This window comes from Python bivittatus, unplaced genomic scaffold (assembly GCF_059951505.1).
Source record: "Python bivittatus isolate LINGU-HERP-01145 unplaced genomic scaffold, Pbiv_v1 ctg000330_np1212, whole genome shotgun sequence".
NCBI classification, from domain to species: Eukaryota; Metazoa; Chordata; class Lepidosauria; order Squamata; family Pythonidae; genus Python; species Python bivittatus.
This window is the reverse complement of record NW_028277058.1, coordinates 47,289,010-47,311,245: the sequence shown is the minus strand read 5'-3', so window position 1 is coordinate 47,311,245 and position 22,236 is coordinate 47,289,010. Positions and strand designations below refer to the sequence as shown.

The 22,236-nt window shown below is 38.7% G+C and overlaps 1 protein-coding gene across 1 annotated transcript in view; it reads right to left on the bottom strand.

Annotated features, from left to right (window-relative positions):
* Window positions 1-4: 4 nt before the first annotated feature.
* The window catches only part of PKP2 (plakophilin 2), a 52,887-nt gene continuing 30,655 nt past the window's right edge, over window positions 5-22,236 (bottom strand). The window contains exons 7-13 of the mRNA XM_007428387.4: window positions 8,565-8,682; window positions 7,262-7,423; window positions 6,093-6,266; window positions 4,344-4,497; window positions 2,752-2,941; window positions 2,382-2,457; window positions 5-765 (exon numbers count right to left, since the gene is read on the bottom strand). Coding sequence (XP_007428449.1) covers window positions 697-765; window positions 2,382-2,457; window positions 2,752-2,941; window positions 4,344-4,497; window positions 6,093-6,266; window positions 7,262-7,423; window positions 8,565-8,682 — 943 coding nt within the window. The 3' untranslated portion in view covers window positions 5-696. The remainder of the gene's footprint in view (window positions 766-2,381; window positions 2,458-2,751; window positions 2,942-4,343; window positions 4,498-6,092; window positions 6,267-7,261; window positions 7,424-8,564; window positions 8,683-22,236) is intronic.

Sequence of the window (22,236 nt, the reverse complement as noted above, 5' to 3'; positions counted from 1 at the left end):
TGGCATTGTTTCAACAAATTTTATACAACAAAATTTGAAAAGTCTCCTGCACTGGTAAATTCAGGATGCGGAGATAAGGAATTTTAAAAGTATCTCCAACAATACAATATTTCAGTTAAAAAAAAACCAGTAACCATACATGCATGAAGAGGATTATACTGAAAAATTACAACCTAGCAAAATATTATTCAAGAGCAGTTTATACAGAATCTGCATATTCAGAAAATCTGCATAAATGTCTGCAGATCAGAGGCAGTTTTGTATGAAGCACTCACTATACTAAGTTTAGCAAAAAGAAAACGAACACAAGGTTTCAGCAAGAATTCCCGAATCCCATCTTCTTTGGTTATTAATTTTCCATAATATAAAAACAAGACACTGATGTGGACGATTGCCCCCAAACTGACCTAGCACAATGCGTGCAGTGGCTATCAGTATCAGGTTTGATACTAAAATTATTTACTAGGTTGCAGCTTGGATTTCATTAGGTTTACAGATGAGTCTTGATTTTAAGAGGAACAATAAGCAGGGGTATAATGGCAGATAATATGGGGATCACCACTTTATTCTGGACACTCATTGTAAATATAAAACACTCTTCCATGGGAGATGCAACACAGTTCTTGGTACTGACTGAATGAGGAGGACATGTCTGTCCTGCTTTTCCATACAGGTCTTTAAGACCTGTCCAGCTTTTCAGTCTTTCAGTGAATTATAGGCTTTTAATGTTCGATTGTTGATGAAATCCGTTTTCTTATAATTAGCCTTTAAAGTAAAAATAAAAATAAAAGGAATTAAATTCTAGTTAACAACAATTCTAAAAACACAATGATAAGTTATCAAACATATATTAGAGATGAGATACACATCTTACTGAAGCTACTTTGGGAGTCTAGAAAAGATATACATTCAGTTTTTCTAAGATTGGTTTAAGATTGGTTTAAATTAGTGTAGATCTGAAAGATACTTAAATTAGGCTATGTCCCAGGAGGGTGTAGACCAACTTTTCCAATATATTGGCCTCTATTTGTTGGTCATGCTGCCTCGGAATTTGAGAGTTGTAGTCCAACACCGTTGGGGGGTACCAGATTGGAGAAAACTAGTCTAGACTGTTGTAGGGAACAGTTACAAACCATATATACATAACTAACAAGATATTATTTTCTCATATTAATTACAGTCTGGAATATATTATATTATATTGTATTATATTAATTATATTATTATTATATTAATGTATGCCAGGATTGTGACTGGGTAGAGAGCAATACATTGCGATCCCTATGAAAACGACCTGTGTGCTCAGTATTACATTGAAAAACAAAAGTTAACATAACAGTTAACTATGCAATTAAATTGATATGTAAAATTTACATTATATCAGCAAACACTGATTGATGGTGTATATTTACATATACATAAAACTTCCATTAATTTAAATGGACCTGCTGCCTCTGGCAGTAAAATACTGAACGTTACCATTTAAAGCCTGAACCTGCAACTTCTATTGGGCCAAATGCCAGGCTCAGCTTTTGACTGGTATGCTGGAGGCTATGTTCTAAAACATGGCCGGGGCAAGTCAACATTTCATTTCCATTCAAATTTAACTGAAATTAAATATCTTTGATAGGATTACCTCCCAGTTGCATATTTAGTGGTTTTCCCCTTTGCTCACACTACCAGTGACAATCTGATCATTCCTTTGCCTGGGCTGGCCTTAAGACTTTTTCAGCTAAGTGCGGCCCTGGGAATTCAATTTGTGCTCCTCTAATTTAAAGGCAGGGCATTTGAGAAGCCTAACTTGGAAAGGAGTATTTTCTCGCTCACTGGTCAGCCTGAAATGTTTCAACAACTCAGAAGTCTTTGGGGGTTTGTTAGTTGTGTTATCTCTAGGAAACCATCCCATTGTTGGAGAAAATTAAAAAGTGTTAAGGGGGAAAACAGGTGTTACCTGTCTGAAAGAATGCAGAAGCAGAAAGTGACAGTAAATGCCACTTTCCAGTCTAAAAAGAATGTTTTTGCATATTCTATTCACAAAGGCACTTTCTGTGCTAGGGTATAGTACTATGGCAAACATAACAAAAGGACCTGAAACCCATTTCCATCTTAATTAACAATTCCAAATCTCTGATAGGGTAAATTAGGGTTGAGTCTTAAATATTTATAATACCAAAAATGCATTAGGGTATGACATTCATTTAAAAAAAACAAGAAAAACTAATACCAAAGTGGAAAAACAAAATGTTGCATGGGTCAAGGCTTTACATTGAAAAGGCTTTGGCTCTGTTGATCGGAATGTGCATTTTTAGCAAAGATCCGGAAAAATAACCCCAGGTTTGTAAAGCATTTTCAAAAGATTCCTATCTATTCCGCTAGCTTACCTTTTTGTAAGCACTGTGGAGATCGGCATGAGACCACAAGGAATATAAGAGGATTGAGGCAGCTCTACCACTTTTGCTGAGAACACAGTAATAAAAATGACTTTTAAAGCAGTGCAGCATGAAGTTAAAAAGAACAAAACGTGCTACAGAGTTTCAGTTTGAAACAAACCTATTAAGGAAAGATAAAAGATCCTACTGAAGGGAATAGGAAAAGGAGAAGCAGAAGAGATCACAGGCCTTAAAAACAGGTATTTTCAGACTCCATTTAAACATTTTTTTTTAAATCAAGAACAGAAAAATTCTATCCTGAATGTATCTTTTGCTGCAAAGTTACATATTACAGATATTCATTTTATGAATGGATACCCACCTGTCACTTGTGCTGATATTCATAACCTTTGAAACGCCATCATGATTCAAGAGAAGCCGAGCATTCTGGGAATTGTTTTGAGTCAGGTTGTACAAAGCATAGCAAGCAGAAGCAGTGGTCTCATTGGCTACATCGGATGTTGGGGCATAATCTGGAAGTATGGCAATCAAATCCGGCAATATTTCTCTGGCTGAAAAATAACCAAGGTGTGCCCTTATTCTAAAGTTTAAACATACCCATCACATGTTCTGTAAAATATGCTTGTATCTAACTAACTAGTTAGTTGTAGTGAAAATGTTCCATTTTTTTCCTGCAAATTTACTCTATGAAAAGGTTAGGGTTTATGCTACCACTATTTCCATTGCAGTAGATCCAGAACTTGCCTTTCTCAAGCACTTGGGTTGGAAGAAAGGACTCCTGAAGTCCAGCCAATGTAGTTAATGAATTTAAAGATACTTCTGCAATAACCTTTCAATGTAAATTTACTTCTCTTGATGATGGTTCAAGAAATGAAAGTAAAATGTCTATGGTCCCTATTAGATTCCCAGAACTTGTATCAACCAAGGCTATTGGAATCTTGCCTGGTGAAGTTGCAGATGGCTCCCATCTCCACTTCTGCAGGATCAGGTAAGGAGTTCTTGGCTTCACTGACTTCTTCCCCACCCCATACCACCCTCGGTAGTTTTTCTGCCACACTCTTTTGCCCTAAGAGGGAAGATGCAGCTGCCTGAAATTGAGCTTTCCTATCAGATTATAGTGTTGAGTTTATTATTCCGTGAATACAGAAGAAAGTGAGTTACTTGTATTTGGGTCCTTCTGCTGATGTTCAAATCCTATGTGTAGGGAGAGATTAAGATCATGTTCATACATTATGCATGTCACCGTACTCTAACATGTTTGTTAGGCTTAATGTGGATGCAGAAGTCTAATATTCAGAAATCAAAGCCTGTGACCCCTGATCTATGCAATTTGAATATTTTAAAATCATGATGTACGGATAACCTATGCACAAGGCACATACTTCTAGACTACTATATGCATCCATCTGATTAGTGTGATCTGTGTACCTGAATTTTATGCAGAGTGTGCGGATACATTCTGTACATAGTAAGCTGCACATTACCACCTGTAATACGGTTAAACCGCTATGAACCCTAAACAGTGATAAGACAGGTAAGCAGTGGGTAAGAGCATTTGCCAATCTTCCATAATATGAAGCCCTCCAATTTTGTTGGGATTGCAAAATCTCAAAATTTCAAATGGCTGCAAACATTCTGGTATTTGGAACCTCAACACATTTGAAGAGCCAGAGTTTGGCAAAGACTAGTGGAGGCCATACTAGTCCAATTCTGATTCCCAAGCAATTGGAATAGTGTCCTGTGGCTAGCAATAGCCATGGGAAACTACATATCGACCCTAGTAGGTTTGTATCACCTCAAAAAGATCAAATTGGACACAATTCATACTCAGCCTTGATAGCTTGTTGAAGAAATAGCGGTACTCTTCTTGCTGAAGGTCTAGTTCAACATTGTAACATCCTGTCATACAGTTAATACCCATGCAAATAATGTTTATTAGAAATGTATATTTACCTATTTCATTTTGCAGCAAGGTGTCACGAGACAAGTTCCTGACTAAGGAGACAGCTGTTTTCCTAACGTTTAAGTTGCTCACATGTAGCATGTTTCGAATATTTGGGAGGCCATTGGCCTTCTTGATAATGATGTCAGCCACCCCAAATGGCATCTGTCAGGAAGCACACAGCTTTCAGGCTTAGGAAATTCACCATTCCATATCATAGACATCATATACTGTACAGTGCATATTTTTCTTCCAGAGAGAGGATTATCATTACTGTCAATCCTTGAGCAAAGGCATTCCAAGTATTAAGAAAATGTTCCCATTTCCCAGGAAGATCAGAATTCTGTGGCAGGAGATACTGATGGTTTCCTTGGAAGGGAAGGGATGCTAGGAGAATACATCTAGAAATGCCCTTGAAGACTTTAACCCAGACTTGGAGCTGCACAAGAGCTCCTTTAAGTGTTTTCTTTTAAAAAGAGAAATGATATGCCAAACAAAAAAGAATCAAAGCACTCACCCAACAACACCCCAATTATACAAAACCCTTTTCCAAGAGGATGGTGCTTTGTCAATTTATGCTTTTTCAAAAATGTTGCTGGCATCAGAAGAAATGTCTCACTGACGAAGCAGCACAAGTGTCTGCTACTGAAAACTACAGAAGGGCATAGTCAAAATACCAAGGTATAATGAAAGATGAGTAGGTGATACCCAACATAGTATAGCAGATTTTGGTGCTGGTGGACCTCCCTAAGTTGTCCCATTAATTTCACTTAGTTCCAGTCTGTTCAGTTATTCTTAATCTCCTTGTCTTCCTATCGCAAGACTAGCCTGTTGGGTCATGTTGCTTCTTTTCACTATGCTAACTATTCTCATCTCCCATGGGGCCATCTACAGTTCCATGTTTCCCAATGGCAACGGGTTCTGTCTTTTCCTTTTCTGTCCTCCTTGTCTAGGAGCACCTCAAAACAAAATAAAGGGGCTATTTTGTTGCAAAGAATGGGCATCAATGATCCGTAGACTTTCTTAACAATTAAAAGATGGCTGGTGTGGGTCTTCCGGGCTGTGTGGCCGTGGTCTTGAACTTTTGTTTCCTAATGTTTCGCCAGCACCTGTGACCGGCATCTTCAGAGTGCAGGAGCACAGACAGGAGCAGTTCTCTCTGTGCCCAGGGTGATGTGACCCTTTTTGTGGTTATTTATAGAGATCTGAGGGGGGGGGAAGGGGGGATTGGGTGTGTGTGGGGGGGGTTGAGTGAGTCACATCACTCTGGGCACAGAGAGAACTGCTCCTGTCTGTGCTCCTGCACTCTGAAGATGCCGGTCACAGGTGCTGGCGAAACGTTAGGAAACAAAACTTCAAGATCACGGCCACACAGCCCGGAAGACCCACATCAGCCATCGTATGCTGGCCGTGAAAGCCTTCGACAATACAAATTAAAAGATGAACAGCAACTAGAGACCAGCTCTTCCTTTTGCAGTGGTTGCCTAGATATTTGAAAAAAAACCCAAGGCATTAAATTAAAATGAGACCAGGTACCAGCAAGGTAATTTATAGGTATCCATTACCTACTTCTACCCAGGCCTTTATTGCTGAACAGCTTAACACTGTACTGGTTTTAGCATTCTGTTCTATTCCCTATGGCTCCATTGTAAGGATTCCCCCCCTCCCCCCTGTATGCTGCTCTGAGCTTACCCAAGAGAAACAGCAGTAAACTAACAATATTAATACCAGTCATATCCATGTCCTTCTCAGATACTTACTGGTCCAGTGCCAGCAGTGAGGTTCTGCAGAGCTCCCAGAGATGCTTCTTGAGTGAAGTTTCTAGTGCTTTTTGCTATTAAGGACAGATATATCCTTATCAGTGTAGAATGCCAGAGGGTTTCAATGCCTCTGGGGCTACTCTTTTCCTCTGGCAGAGGCAGATCTTGTTGCTTCTAAATAGGCAAACAGATTAATATATCAGAAATGAGGTGAGTAAGAACCAAAGTCTTCTTGGGGCAGATCCAAAGGGGTCCAACTAGCCTGACTCCTAACAGTAGCTAGTGACCAACAGTCCTAAATCTTGATTACATGCCTGTCTGTAAATCATTGTGTGGACTCAGTAGTGCATAAACTCTCTGTAACCCCTGTTTGGTCAGTCATATAAAGATAATTGTTAAGAAGAACTAGAGAAGATAGACCATTGCTGCATCTGCTGGTTAATCATGATTACTGGGGCTGACCAGTTTTACTTTCTTTGAAAACACAGTATACTTTAAAAAGGAAAGAGATTCACAACTAACAGTTACATTTTTCTATAAGTTGGGTACCCATCTTTATTATATCAAATAATTGTTAGATCCACAGAACATTTGGGGTGGGGAGACATCAGAAAAACTAGATTAACAAATTTGTCTTGAAATTGTATAAACTTGGTCACAACCTCATACCTTAATTTATTTCCAGCAGGCCTGATGAATGGTTCTACGAGATTAGCAAGTTTTCTATAGCATTCTGGTTAGTCCTAATAAAGGTATTTCATCCTGGAGAAGGTCTATCTATGAGGTTGCCAAGAGTCAATGCTAATTTGACTCATCAGTTAATCAATCAGTCAAAGTATTCCCCATCTGTACTTTTCAGATTTTTCCCTTACTGTCAAGGACTGCTTATCTTTTTTTTTTTACTGTTTTTAAGAGTATTGTTTCATTTTTAAGTGATCATTTTCATCCACCATATCTGCGTATTACATACATACGTACTCTATATTAGCCAATCTCCAAAGTGTTGCCCACCAGATCTACTGGGACTAAAATTCCCAGCATTCCCAGAAAGATCCTTCTAGGGAGGACTGACGTGGATAGTTGTGAGTTTCAGACAAAGGTTTTTCAGCCTTACTTAGAGATGCTGGGGAATCTACCACAAAACTATTTCCTCCTTGACTCTCTGTTACCTGCTTTGCTTTCCTGCTCCTTGTTCCAAAACATCCAATGCTGTTGTTCTTAGATGGATCACCTCTTTTTGGCACATAGAGTTTCTCAGTATAATTACTAGGGAGCTCAGACTCTAACTGGTAAGAAAGATTATGAAGAATACACACACAATTCTCTGTAGCCTGGAAGAATGAACAAATACACATTACTCTGGCTATGTAAACAATGGGAAAGAGCTGGAATGAAATGTAGTTTCAAGCAGATATGTTGGCCTTGTTTTATAGCTCTTGGTAAATTGTGCATAGCAGCTGTGTCTCTGCAAATTTTAAGTTTCAAATCAGCTCTAATGCCTCATCAGATAAAGGATAGGGTTCTAGAATGAATGAATGAATGAATGAATGAATGAATGAATGAATGAATGAATGAATGAATGAATGAATGAATGGTTTTGTGTGTTTAGGTCCACTTACAGCAACTAATAAAACATGAGAAATTTTAATTCATTTCATACCTGAATAATCTACCAGACAGCTGTTTAGGGTTGAATTTAAAGTACTGAATTTTACTTGTTTAAACCAACCATAGCTTAATCTATTACAGTTTCTATTATTCTGGAACTGGAGGATAGAGGCCTTATCAATAGCAGAGGTGAACTCTTCTAAACCCTTCCTTCTAGTCCAGAGAGAGAAAGGGAGGACAATATTGGGGTATGCAAGCCCAAGAGAAAGTCTAGGTTTGTTAAATCTTGTCATACTTCTTCAACTTAGCATCATCCAGACATGTTGGATAACAACTCCCACCACTCCCAACCACTATGGCTGAGAATCATGAGAGCAGCATTTGGAGGGTGCTGGAGATCTCTGGGTAGTATTTTAGCCTATGTTGTATTTGTGCTTTGCTGTGAAGCTTCAGGGCAATCTCAAGCAAGTTGTTTTCAGCAGAATATATTAACATGGAACTAAGAACTTTTTAGCTGGAGATCTATTTATTACTTATATTAAACTTCAGCAGCTGCTTGATTCTAAACGACTCTGGGCTTTAAAAGCAAGAAACAATAAAAATTAAGAAACAGAACATGGATATCCAGAAGAGAAAATCAGAACAAGTTACAGTGGTTCAGCAACCACCCTAACCCAAAGCCTGGGAGAACAGCTGGGTTTTCAAGGACTTTTGCAACATCATCAGAATGTCCCCAAAAGTGGCATTATAAAGTCATTGGATGATTTATAAGAGGGGATGAATATTAACACACCTTGGAGACTGTGCCAGAAATAAATGCTCTCCATCTTAATCCTAGAGATTCCATTAGTTTGGAAAAGTTACCTTATCATCTGGTTTTCGATCTGCAGTAGTTCCTTGTATATAATATACCAGTGATTCAATCAATCCATCACATTCCCTCATTTTCTTTCTCCCTTCAGGGCCAGCAGAACTCATGTTTCTGTAAACAATGTAATGAAATTAACTACCAGAATATTACACGTCAGTTTCTTGGTTTTAATTTTGTGAAAGATTTTATAATGGAGGATTCCATTCTTGTGTGTAGGACTCTAGCCTAGAAACACTGCAGTCATGTTTAGTTTTTTAAAAAAATGTAAGTATATTGCAATTGGGAAAAAAAAAAATTCAGACAGGTGCCATCTGAGAAGCAGTTTCTTTCATACAAGATAGAATATAGGTAGTCCTCATTTGAAACAGAATTGTGTACAAATGATGAACATGTTATTGCTAAAATGTATACACTTTTATTGAAATTTGAAACAGAAAAAGAAGAAGTGAAAGAATGTACGATAAAATGGGCTAAAATGTTGGTTATAACATACAAATGGAACAACGGGAGAACATGCAGTTGAAAGGACTGAAATTTACATTATGTTATAATCTTAAAGAAAAGATTTCTAAAATAATGTGTCATTGTATATAATGATATGTTGTCACTGAGAAAATTGTCTAAAATGTATAAAGGTACTTTGTCTAAATATATAAAGGTACTTCAAATATATGTTGGAAATGTGAACAATAAGAGGGGACTTTTTAACATGCTTGATGGAGATGTAAAACTAAGAAAAATTGGACATATACATATATTAATTCAGAACATTTTAAAGATTAATATATAACTGAAGCCAGAGAGGTTTCTTTTGAGACTGATTGACAAAAAGTTGGAAAAAACTAATGGAACTTTGTTTTTATATATGATAACTGCAGCGAGACTTTTATATGTGACTTGTCCTAAAACCTGTTACAAAGCACCATATAAATGATACAGAATACCTATTTGGAGAAAACAAACCTTTGACTAAAAATGCCATTATAAAATGCACTTAAAATTGGAAACACAGATTTGAAATGTGAATGTTGTTTTCCTTCCATTTTGTTTACATATGGCTAGTAAGCAAACAGAGATCGATTGTTCTTCTCGTGTGAGAAGAATTTTTGTATAAAACTCACAAACTACTAAAATATATCCCCTTTACCAATTTATTATAAAATTATAATTTATTATAAAATTAAAACCAACTGATGCAGACTTTCAAACTCCAGATCAATATCTATTACTTTAGTATTTTATTCATATTTAACAAGAAGCTTAATCCACTAAGAACAATTTGGAGTGCCTTTATTCAGAAGTATGTTCAGTGGAAAATTATAACTAGTAAGTAGGTAGATTTTTGCTGGACAGTTTTGTTTAATTTACGGAAAACAAAGACTGTATGATAGAGATCCCTTTTCCTTTATTTTTCATCCCTTGTAATTAGACTTGTAATTCTATATATGTTGAACAGGCAGTAAATCAGTGGGGCTTTACTGACTGAATAGACAAGTATAAGATTGCACTGTCAGACATTTGCTCTTCAATAGGAAATCATTCATGGTACGTTCTTCAAATGGTAGAAGTTCCCCACAGTTTCCAAAGAAATTTCCTGTGAAACTGGGGCAGTACTGTTGTGCTATAAAAGCAGGATTCTGCCCTTGAATGGTGGAGAGAGAAGGAAGACTTACAAAACTTCTACCCTTCTGTGTCAAAATGCATTCTAGGTGATTCACAATTTAAATATAAAAGAAGCAAAACAAATCAAAAGTAAGAATTCAAACAGCAGTAGTTCAACATCTGACAAGAGAGATGAACCCAAAGCCCTACAGCAGGGTTCCTCAACCTCAGCAACTTTAAGATGGGTGGACTTCACCATGGGTGAACTTTAAGATGGGTGGACTTCACCACCATGCTGGCTGGGGAATTCTGGGTGTTGAAGTCCACCCATCTTAAAGTTGCTGAGGTTGAGGAACCCTGCCCTACAGGATAAAACCCATCCTTTTTGTATATTGAAAAAGCAGGCATGATAGTCCTAGGAAGCTTTTAATCTATTATTTTTTGCAGCACAAAGGATAGTTTTTTAGTTGGGATTATTGGCAGGCAGGGGACATGTGTACCAGAACCTCAATAAAAACAGCTCCTGGTTTTGGGTTGCTCCTGCCTGATCCAGAGCTCCTTCCTCTAGCTTGACTGGCTCCCAGCTCATTATTAATGTGAAAAAAAAAATTATGCTGTTTTACGAAGCTATGACTACACTTGAAAGAACACGTTCACTCTTTTGTCAGTTTGCAAGCGCTCTTGACGGTGGCATGTTTGCAACAGCTTTTCTTGTGCATATAGAAATAGTTATATGGCCTGTGAGAGCTAAATAAAACAAAAGTGATAAGGGTGGAATTTTGAAAACCACTGCTTGGGTTGGAACACACTGAGTGCATTTCGAGACTAACCTTACAGCTGCAGTCCTAGCAAATGGATGTTCTTCGATGTTGGATAAACAAAGCAGGATTATGGCTTTGTGGTTTCAGTGGCCATGGAGTACTGTCTTCTCACCCAAGAAGGGGGGACCATGCTGCAAATCTGAGTCACAAATTTCCTTTTTCAAGGTTTTTAAGAGATTAAAAAATGTGTTCACTTCTTTTTGCAAAATGCTTTATCCCTTGAATGTATGCCCAAAGTGAGGACTGTACATTGCTCTTTATATTACCTTTTATTTTTATCTCACCTAAAATGCAAGCTGTACTTTTAGATTGGGATGACATATTTCATAAACAGAATGATAAACTATAATGCTGAATATGTCTTAGCAGGTAGAAGTTCCCCGCTGATCTTGCCTAGGCCTGAAAGCTAAGCTGGGATGGCATTCTTAGTACTTGACTGGGGGTTCATCTGGGAATATGAGAGTTGTAGGTTAGATTAAGAAAATACCCTAGTAGAAAGCAGTGACAAACCACTTCTGTGCTATTTTGCCAATGGTTGAGTCCATGGAGAAAATGAACATAGGGGATATGAAAACGGTGCTTAACCTCTTACACTAATTCTCCACAAAATACCCGTAAGTTGATTCCACCCACTGCAGGTTCTCTTTCAATTTTAAAGAATGTCTGGGGAAAAAAAAGTCTAGGAATGAAGGATATAAAGTTTAAGTACAGTAGAGCATTCCAATCAACAAGACATAATGGCTGGGAATGACAGAACTTGTAACCCAGGATATCTGAGAGTCATGACATTGGGAAAAGCCATCATTAAGTATAATTCCATTCTTCTTAATTCTAAAAGCTAGTACACTCTTGTTCCTCCTTGTTTAACTTCTTTTCTTGATTTGTCAAATACAAGAATTCCCAACCATTTTGAGCCAGTAGGCACAGTCTGAATTTTGAGAACAGGTGCAAGAACTCTCTCAGAAGGGCCTTTGCTTCTCTTCTTAGATGTGAATGCTTTCCTAACATCTGTTTTTTCCCACTTTCTTTGTACATAATTCTCTTTCTATTAAGCTTCTTTAGCTAAGCCCCTGGCTTCTGCTCCCTTTCCCCCTTTTTTGGTAAAGTAAGAGAAATGCTTACTGTACCAGACTGCAATCATATAGGTCCCTTGATCAATAAATGAAACAATAATCAAATATATCAACAGTAAGGCACTTGTAGAAAAGGTTACACTGATTTGTTTAACTTAATAATGCTAGAATTAAAAAAAACAACTGTGCAATGAACGTAACATAGTGCAATCATTTTATTTTTCAGACTTGTAATTTGCCATGATTTAATAACTTCTAATAGTAAACCTTTACCACTGAGAGTAAAATACAGAACTAGTGCTTCCTTGTTTAACACTTGCTTATGAAGTTTCAGAGATCATAGACCACAGTCTTCTTTCTATAGGCTAAATGGCTAGATCCTCTTGTTATTGCACTGGTAATTAAAATCTATACTCATACTGTACAACTTTCAGATTATATTGTTGCATCTGCTCACTTATTCACTGATTTCACTACATCACTACATCACTACACTTGATGTGGCTGAATCAGAGTTACTACCACAACAGAAAGGTTCAGTTTTATTGACTGTGACAAGAGACAAATTACCCAGGTGGAAATACCCAAGTACAGTATAAAGAGAGATGCAAAACTCTGGCTAAAAATGATGCCGCAGTCTAATACTGACTTGTTGCTCTACAAAGTGTTATTTATCTAAAAAAAAAAAAGTGGTTTGTAGAAGCTCAGATTTTTTTGAGTGATTCAACTTTAATGGGAAAATATCATTTATGAAGAATGCCCTATTGGTTAATATCTGTGATGTCCCTGATACCTCTTTCATGATTTCCATAGTAGCTGTTGCTGCTTTTTTTTTTTTTTTTTTTAAAGTAAAGAATGACTGAGGGTTGCTTTGGAATGTTTACTCTACTAATATGTATATCTATCATAAAGTTAGAGTACTTAACTCATTTCTAAGATGAAGAATTGGCCATGAATGTTTGCAAAATCTTACAGTTGTGACCCAGCTGAGCAGCTGAAAGATGGCATGCAACTTCCAATGTGTCCTGGTACTAAGACAATTGTTGGGCTGCAGAACTAAAATGTAACATCTGCACATCAGAGAAAGAGCAGGATTTGTATCAAGCTGCTTGTTTGACAGCTATGTAGAGAATGCAACAGCCAGCCTCCCATAAAACAAAGAACAAAAAGCAAAGGAAACAAACTCTTATAAATGGAATAATTGATGTCACATGGAAGATCAGAGCCTTTAGTGTTCACAACATAATGAGAAGTCTTATGTTTTCAGTCCCATCCACTGGCCTATAATAAACACAATTGTCATACAAAGATACAACGTTAAAGATGGAGTTGGCACTGGAATATTTTAGGGAGATGTGTTTTATTATCACTCTTACGAAGTGAAACTAATGGAAGATTCTGCACTTTCAGTAGGCTTAATTAGCAGCCTGATGATTGGTTGTTCATGTTATTATTGCTTGAAATAATGTAATAAACAGCCTGTACGTTGAGTAATGTGCTGGATTAAGCAGTGAAGGAAGTTAATGTCTTGGAGGCCAAGGGCTGTACTTAGCTTTTGAGTGGTATGTCAGAGGCTACATCTGTAAAGCGGTGGGCACTTAAATTACTCTTCACTCATGTATTTAATTATGTTGCCCTTTTATCATATTATTACTGGGGTAGCAATGTTTTTTATCCTATAATTTGTTAACAATGTTTGGAGGTTTGGGGGTGCTACTATCTATAGCCATCATAACTGGGCTGCAAAAATCTTAGATGGAAGCACAGTGTTAAGAGTTTTCTGTATCTTGCTGCTTCCATCTAGTGGTCATATGGATTTCTGCTGCCCAGATATGGAAATCCTACCACATGTAGCTCTGAGGCTGTAGGCTTTTGGAGGGCCACATGCAACTCTGACAATTTAGATTGGGCATCTGTGAAATAAGATAAGTGAGACCTGGGCTAATTACAATTAATCACAATTTAATTTAGGTAAGCAAAAGAGTGATTGCCACTCAGAAATAGAACCCTTTTTTTTATACAGAAGGTTTCCCAGGATCAGACCCTGCGATCTCCCCATAAAAGGTTCTAAAAGCAGAGGTAGGAGACTTCCTGTAGACAGCCACATTAATCAGGATGACTAATCCTGTGTAGAAGGGCAGTCTGATCAAGATCTTTCAGGCTTTCTATCCCAGCTCCCCACTTGAGGGGGCTGAAAATCCCCAAGAGCAGCCTGTCTAAGAAGGACAGAAAGTGGAGGTGGAGCAGAGCAGAGATGATGATCTTCTGCTTGAAAGAAACAATCTTATTTTATGTTAACACCCCCCACCCCATTACTATTAAAAATATCCAACTTCAAGCCATTTGCCTACATCTGATAGGAACTTCTGAGGCCCACCTGGAGCAACTTTGAGAGTCTTTTACTGCTATGGAGTGGACATTTAGTCAATAAGACATAAGTCCTGAATAGTTATTAAAAACTAGCTGCAAGGAACAAACTCAATAAACAATTTGTCCTGGACAAACCTGATTGGGTACGATGTCCTTCCAAAACTAGTATCTCAAGGGAAGGCATATAGATATTCCTTTACAGCCAAGAGGGTAAATAAAAAGCCAATCTAAACGGGTGATAGGTCACGGGCAGCAAAAAAGCAAAACATTTTACTCCTTAGTCACTGAATAGTCACTATGTCTTAAGTCTGCATATATAATAGTTAAGAATACATTCAGAATGCTCTTTCTAGACCTTAACTCAGAAACGAGGACATGTGGCTGGGGATTATGGAGACTGAAATCCCGAAACTTGAGGAAATCTATTTTAAGGATTAGAAAACCATTGTAAAGAGTTTGTTCGGATTAAATATGCCCACGTGTCCTGATCTCAGAATTAAGGACTGCTAATTTATTTATGTACCTTGAGAAATAAAGAAGTATATAATTCTGAAACTTTATTTTTGCTACAATGTTAATATGGTAACAGTCTGTAGAAAAGATAAGTCTATAGAAACCTGTTATCATTTCTGCAGACTGTTATCATATTAACATTGTAGCAAAAATAAAGTTTCAGAATTATATACTTCTTTATTTCTCAAGGCACATACATTTTTTTGTTGTTCAAGCTACTGTCAGAAACTGGACTGTTGAAAATGAAGTTTCAGCTATAGCTAATGGGGGGTGGGGGGAAAAACTGTGACAATATACTGTCAGGAAACCTGTCAAGCTGAATCAAAAGGGACATACTTGTTGCCAAACAACCAAATCAAAGTGGCTTTGTTATTTAATGAGATCATCTAAAGCTTAGGTAAAGGTTATACACAATAAATGGCATATGCTTATATCTGTCTTGTATGAATTGCCTTGTGCTAGCTTCCATGTAAGCACGTCTACCAGTCTCAAACAAAAGGTTTCCCACCCACCCCAGCAGTGATAACCTTTTACTACAGGTGCTAAACCTGGGACCTCTGACATGCAAACCAAGTGTTATAAATAACTTCATGATGAAGCAACATGAAGAAACCACTTCCATCAGGAAATTCCAAAGAAAGCACAAGTTTTCATCTCTCCATTTATTTCTTATCTCCTTCAGCAGGGAGGAAGGGGAGTGAGGGAATGTAGAGGGTTGGCCCTGCCTTAGGCAGATCAAGGCAACTGCCTCAGGAAATAGGTTAGGACAATGGAAAGGTTCTTGCCCTGGACCTCTTTAGCTTCCCAGCTGTCCTCAGATGCTGTGAAGGACGCCTTTCTGGTACCAGCACTGAAAAGTTCCAGTGGCCAGTCTACTCAATTTTTATGTGTGGATTCTCTCTCTCTCTCTCTTTAGTAGAACACGTGTTACACCTCTGCTTCGCGAGCTGCACTGGTTACCAGTTTGTTTCTGGGTCCAATTCAAGGTGCTGGTGTTGACCTTTAAAGCCCTTCATGGCATGGGGCTGGGTTATCTGAGGGACCACCTCTCCCCAATTTCATCTGCCCATCCTACCAGATTCAGCAGAGAGGGTATGTTATGGGTTCCGTCACCTAGAGAGCGACATTTTGCAGGCCTCGGGTGATGGGCCTTTTCTGCTGTGGCACCTGCACTGTGGAATCTTCTCCCGCCTGAGGTGAGGTTGGGCTTGCAGAAGTCCCTTAAGACTTGGTTATGCCAGCAGGCCTGGGGACCCCAGGGGATGGGGGAATTAGTGAGGTGGCTCCCTTATTTTTAACAACTTTTTATTTTCTTGGTTTTGCTTTATATATTTTAATGTATTTATTGTTTTCAGCTTTGCTGTACACCACCCAGAGTCACCCGTAGTGAGATGGGAGGCTATATAAATTGGTTTAATAAATCAATAAACAAACAAACAATAAACCATAGCTTGGCATAAGGTAAGAACCTGAAAAGATGAGAAAGAATGTAAAAACCTTATGATCTTCTCTTACCATGCCCCATCAAAAATTCTTAAGATTTTATCTTCATGCTCCACAATGAGGCAAGCCTTTGCTCACTCTTTCTTACTTCCCCCAAAGCATCACAGGAGTCAATTATTTCTCTCAGCCTTAATGCTGAGTGCATTAAGCAAGTGCTAAAACTCTACTAAAAAGTGCCAGACATATGTATTATGTATAAAAAACCACACAGTAAAACAATACAGCTTTCTTTATATATTATAGGCTGCAGGCTACAGACCTCAAGCACCCAAGCCATAAGCATATTAAGCCTTACAAAAGGAGTAAACAAATTAGGGGTGTGTAATCTGGCAGGTGTGCAAGTATTTAGGCAAATTATTTTCCCATGGGCCCTGTTAGCGGCCTCGCTATAACTTGTTCTTTTTCTCTGCACAGAGAAGCATATCTGCAGAATCATTCTAAGGCAGAAGAAAAAATCTTGCAGGGAAAGAAGCTGTCTGTGAAGATGACAATGTCATACAAAGGTTTCTGGAATAATTCAATGGCTTCTTGGAGTAGTCACTGGATAGTAAGTGGGGTCGCACTGCTCCAAACAGACCCTGTGTACAATCTGGGGGTCCTCCTGGACTCACAACTTCTGCTCGAAGAGCAGGTGGCAGTTGTGACTAGGAGGGCCTTTGCACAACTTTGTATTGTGCATCAGTTGTGCCCATTCCTAGATCAGAGGGACCCACTCATGGTCACTCATGTGCCTTGGTCACCTCCCTGTTAGATTACTGCAAAGCACTCTACATGGGGCTGCCCTTGAAAAGTGTCCGGAAACTTCAGCTGGTGCAAAATTCCCCCCTTACTACTCCAAGAAGCATTCCTGATTTTTCAAGTTATACAAATAGAACCTTGTTGCTGCAGGAAATTTCTGCTATTTAATAATAAGCAGTGCCCTGCTGGGACAGACCTCTGGCCCATCTAGTCCAGCAGTCTGTTCTCACAGTGGCCAACCAATTGCACAAGGAGGCCCGCTAGTCTTCCAGCAGATGGCCTTCAGAGGCAGTCACACTCCCATCAAGGCCAATAGCCCTTGATCCGGAAGCACGGTCTCTTCAGTCCCACCTTCCCGTGGTCTCTCTTGCTTCCCTATCTTAAACATACAGACAAAAAGCAGCAGCAAGAAAAAATGAAATACAAATTTCAGGTCTATTCTAAACATCTTTGGCAATTGGAAGGTCAGTGTTGCGTCCAACCCAACATATATTTCATTGTATTACTGTTATCCTTCAGGATTTATAGCAGCTTCTTTCAGCCTGCTGTCTTCCAGACAAGTTTAGTTCCTAGAATCTCCAGCTTGCAGCTCAGTTTGTAGAAGGCTGGTTCATAGCGTGGATTCTACTATCAGTGATTTATGCTGTTTGTCAAGGCAGTATCATTCAAATTAATTTTATTTCTGAAATGTATTGTTTTGAACTGTGGTAATCATATTATGTATTACTCCCATTAATTCTCTGTCAATTATTTAATGTATTGGAAGTGGAGACATACTTGCTAGGGGCTAAAATCAAGTATTTTATGATACAAAACAAAGAAGATTAGCTATTTAAAACACACCCAACCTGCTTTACATTATTCATCATTTGTTTTATGGAGTTAGAGTTGCAGGTGTGACCACACACTACAAAGCAATGCGGTAAATCAACACCTCCTGTAGTTCTAAAGCACAGATCAAAAACTTTTCAGGGGCCAAATTTCACTGTGTACTTTCATACTATTATTTGGGCACCCTCTCAGATTTTAAAATTATTCAAAATCTGACATCTGAGATTTTTGCCTTGCTGAAAAAAAATACAAATGATACTGCTGATCTATGGATATTGTGCATGCCATATTCCTAATGCCTGATCTAAAGGTCCTCCCTTTTTCCATGCTGTGCACCGAGCCTTTTGATTGCTGTGAATTTTCAGTGCAATAGATATTCAGTAACAGAAGCAAAGGAGAAATCTCCAACAGTACTGCTCAAATTGTAGAAAATTCTGTCCTTGAATGACCTTTTGAGCCTGACCTGGCTATACTGGAGCAACAGTACTTTAAATATCCAGGAATAAGTGAAAAGTAGTTCCTTGTTCTTGCAAAGCTCAGTGGTGTCATGTTGTTGTTGTTCAGTCGTTAAGTCGTGTCCGACTCTTCGTGACCCCATGAACCATATTGTGCCAGGCCTTCCTGTCCTTCACTGCCTCCCTGAGTTTGCTCAGTTTCATGCTCATTGCTTCAGTGATGCTATCTAACCATCTCATCCTCTGCCGTCCTCCTCTCCTTTTGCCTTCAATCTTTCCCAGCATCAGGGTCTTTCCCAGCATCAGTGGTGTCATGGTTATCATTTAATTCCCAGTAATTAGGATAGGTGGTCATAACTATTTCACCATCATAAACAAAGCTCTCTTACTTTATCTAAGTTCATCAAAACTAATTTTCCTGGGGCTTCTGCTGTGAGTCATGGCTCACTGAAGATGTCTCCACAAATGAGCAGAGAAGATGACTGTTGTGTAGAAAGAAAGACCAGCAATTTCAGAGCATAAATTTTCAGATGATGATGAGAAAAAATTCAAAAAACTTTTACCTGATAAAGACATTATAGAGTTTGAAGGCATAGAAGACAACAAAACTGAGATCACCAAAATGGGAATTCAAAAGACAAATAATAGAATCATAGGGTTGGAAGGGATTTTGGAGGTCTTCTAGTCCAACTCCCTGCCCAAGGCAGGAGTCCTCATACCATTTTGGACAAATGGTTGTCCAATCTTTTCTTGAAAACCTCCAGTGATGGAGCACCCACAACTCTGGGAGGCAAGCTGTTCCACTGCTTAATAGTTCTCACTGTCAGGAAATTCCTCCTTATTTCCAGGTTGGATCTCCCTCTGACAAGCTTCTACCCACTGTTTCTTGTCCTACCCTCAAGTGCTATGGAGAATAAATCAACACCCTCTTCCCTGTGACAGCCCTTCAAGTATTGGAAGACTGCTATCATGTCTCCCCTCAGTCTTCTCTTCATTAAGCTAAACATACCTAGTTACTTTAGCTGTTCTTCATAGGATTTAGCCTCCAGACCCCTTATCATCTTTGTTGCTCTTCTCTGCACTCTTTCTAGGGCCTCAGCATCTTTTTTGTTTTGGTGACCAGAACTGGATGCAAATGTGGCCTCACCAGTTTGGTGTAGAGTGGTACTATCATTTCCCTTGATCTTGATACTATCCCTCTGTTGATGCAGCCCAGGACTGCATTGGCTTTTTGGCAGCTGCAGCACACTGGTGACTCATACTTAAGTGGTGGTCCATCAGGACACCTAGATCCCTCTCACAGGCACTACTGTTGAGCCAGGTAGTGCCTAACCTGTACCTGTGCATCTGGTTTTTCCTGCCTATGTGCTGGACCTTACTTTTCTCTCCACTGAACTGCATCTTGTTGGATAGGGCCTAATGCTCAAGTCTGTCAAGATCCTTCTGAATCTTGAATCTATCTTCTGAAGTGTTAGCAATTCCCCCCAGCTTTGTGTCATCCACATATTTGATGAGCACCCTTTCAATTCCCTCATTTAGATCATTTATGAAAATGTTGAAGAGCGCTGGGTGCAAGACAGAACCTTGACATACCCTACTGCATAGTTCAATCAAAGAAAAGGATCTGGACATGGAACAGCTGCGACAAGAAGTTCTAGACAATGCCCCTTTATGGGAAGAAAAGAATTTGGACATGGAACAGCTGTGGCAAGAAATCCTGGACGATGCCTCTTTATGGAATTTACAAAATATCTGGTGAAGGCTTTGAAGACTCCTCCTGAATGCCAAAGACTGATGAAAGCTCAAATCCTGTGATGCCACTGGAATGATTTAAAGGTTAAGATTGTGAAGAGCAAAAAGAAGGAATATAAAGTTGGACTGTTTGATCAGAGATAAATTATTTGTTTGATATTTCTGGTAACTCCTAATGGACTTTTTGCTGAACCAGGACTGAAAATGATGATTTCTGGTGCATTGTGTATAGATAATAGTTAGACTATGGGGAGAAGAGATTTTTATTTGTAACTTTAAAAAAGGGTGAAAAGTAATTATATTAGCTTATGCTCAGTGTGATGAAGATTGGAAGCCCCCTTTTTATTACTGTCTTCACTGCCTTTTTCTTTTACTTTTCTTTTCCTTTTGTTCTACTTTTTTCTGTACTTTCTGTACTTTTTTCTTTTTTCTTTGTCTAGTTTAATTTGTGTTAGTTTTTACTATGTTTATTAAAAACTTCAATCAAATTATATTGAACCCCCCCCTAAGTCTTCCTGTTCTCTTTTTGTATGGGTTATTCATTGAATGGGTGGCTTTGTACTTCCTCAGCTATACAAGAATTGAGAGGGCAAACATTGTTTTCTTCTTGGTTCAGGGAGCTTACATTGCTTGAAAACAATCCTCGGATTACAGCATTGTAACAGTGTGGCAGGAATGGCTGCAGAGCCATTCTTGATGATAGAAAATAATGTTGTTTCTTATCTGTATATCTGTACCTAAAACCCCTCCATTTCTACTAGTGACAGAGAGATGTTTGATGCTACGATTACTAGAAAGCTGACTGCAGGATTAAAACAAAGAGAAGCTCTTGGGGTGGCTGAACAGGTCTGAGGAAGAGGTGAAACAATCTAGATTCTGCTATGGAGAAATACCTTCTTCCAATGCTAATCACAGGGAGTGATTACTGTTATATAAGACAGCTTGTTTTAGAAGAAGCATTCCAGGGAGCCAAAAGAAGCATTATTTTCCAAAGACAAATTAGTATTTCTTGCCTTGTTGTCTAGTCCTGTTTTTCCCAGCCGTGGCAGCTTCCAGATAAGTGGACTTCAACTTACAAAATTTCAAAGCCAGCATGACCGTTGCTGAGAATTCCAGGACTTAAAAGTCCACACATCAGGAAATTGCCAGGGTTGGGAAACACTGGGCAGTTTGCAAACTTCAATGGCTGGATTCATACAGTATGCAAAACCAGGATAGCAGCAGCACCACATATCAAACAACACCCACTGAATCCGGTCCAAAAATCTAGAGAGGATCTGTTGAGAAGCCTGCCTTCTCGAGAGCTGCATGGGACATGGACTATGTGATAATCTTTCTCAGTGACAGCCCGTATACTCTGGGGCACTCTTCCCCCAGAGTACATTCAGCCCCATCCTTTCTTATATTTCACAAACAGGTAAAAATATATTATTTCAACATGATTTGGGCCTCAGTTGACTCAGTGTCCTTCATAAGAATGTTTATGTTTTTATTTGTTAAGGTTTTGTTGTTCACCGCCCAGAGTCCACCAGAATTGGGGCAGTCTTCAAATATTGTTAGATAAATAAATAAACAAATAACCAGAATGAAATAAACCGCATTATGGCTTTGCAGAATGTGTGAACAGAGTGTGTAAAGTCCAGCCTCCAGCTCAGTGCAGGAATCCAAATTCTGGCAGAATAGTTAAAGCATCCCAACAGAGGGTTATATAATTAATGGCACAATTTATAGGTGATCTTTTTCCTGGGGTGGGGAGATAAATGAATGGAACTATTTTCCCTGCATGAATTGCTGTGTCAAATTGCTATTGAAGGCTCAAATGCAAGACAGTAAAAAACCTGCTAATTATATTTCACAGGCTGCCTTATGCAAAATTATTGCAGGCAGGCCATTTCATTCATAGATTTCCTTCCTTCCTTCCTTCCTTCCTTCCTTCCTTCCTTCCTTCCTTCCTTCCTTCCTTCCTTCCTTCCTTCCTTCCTATCTATCTATCTATCTATCTATCTA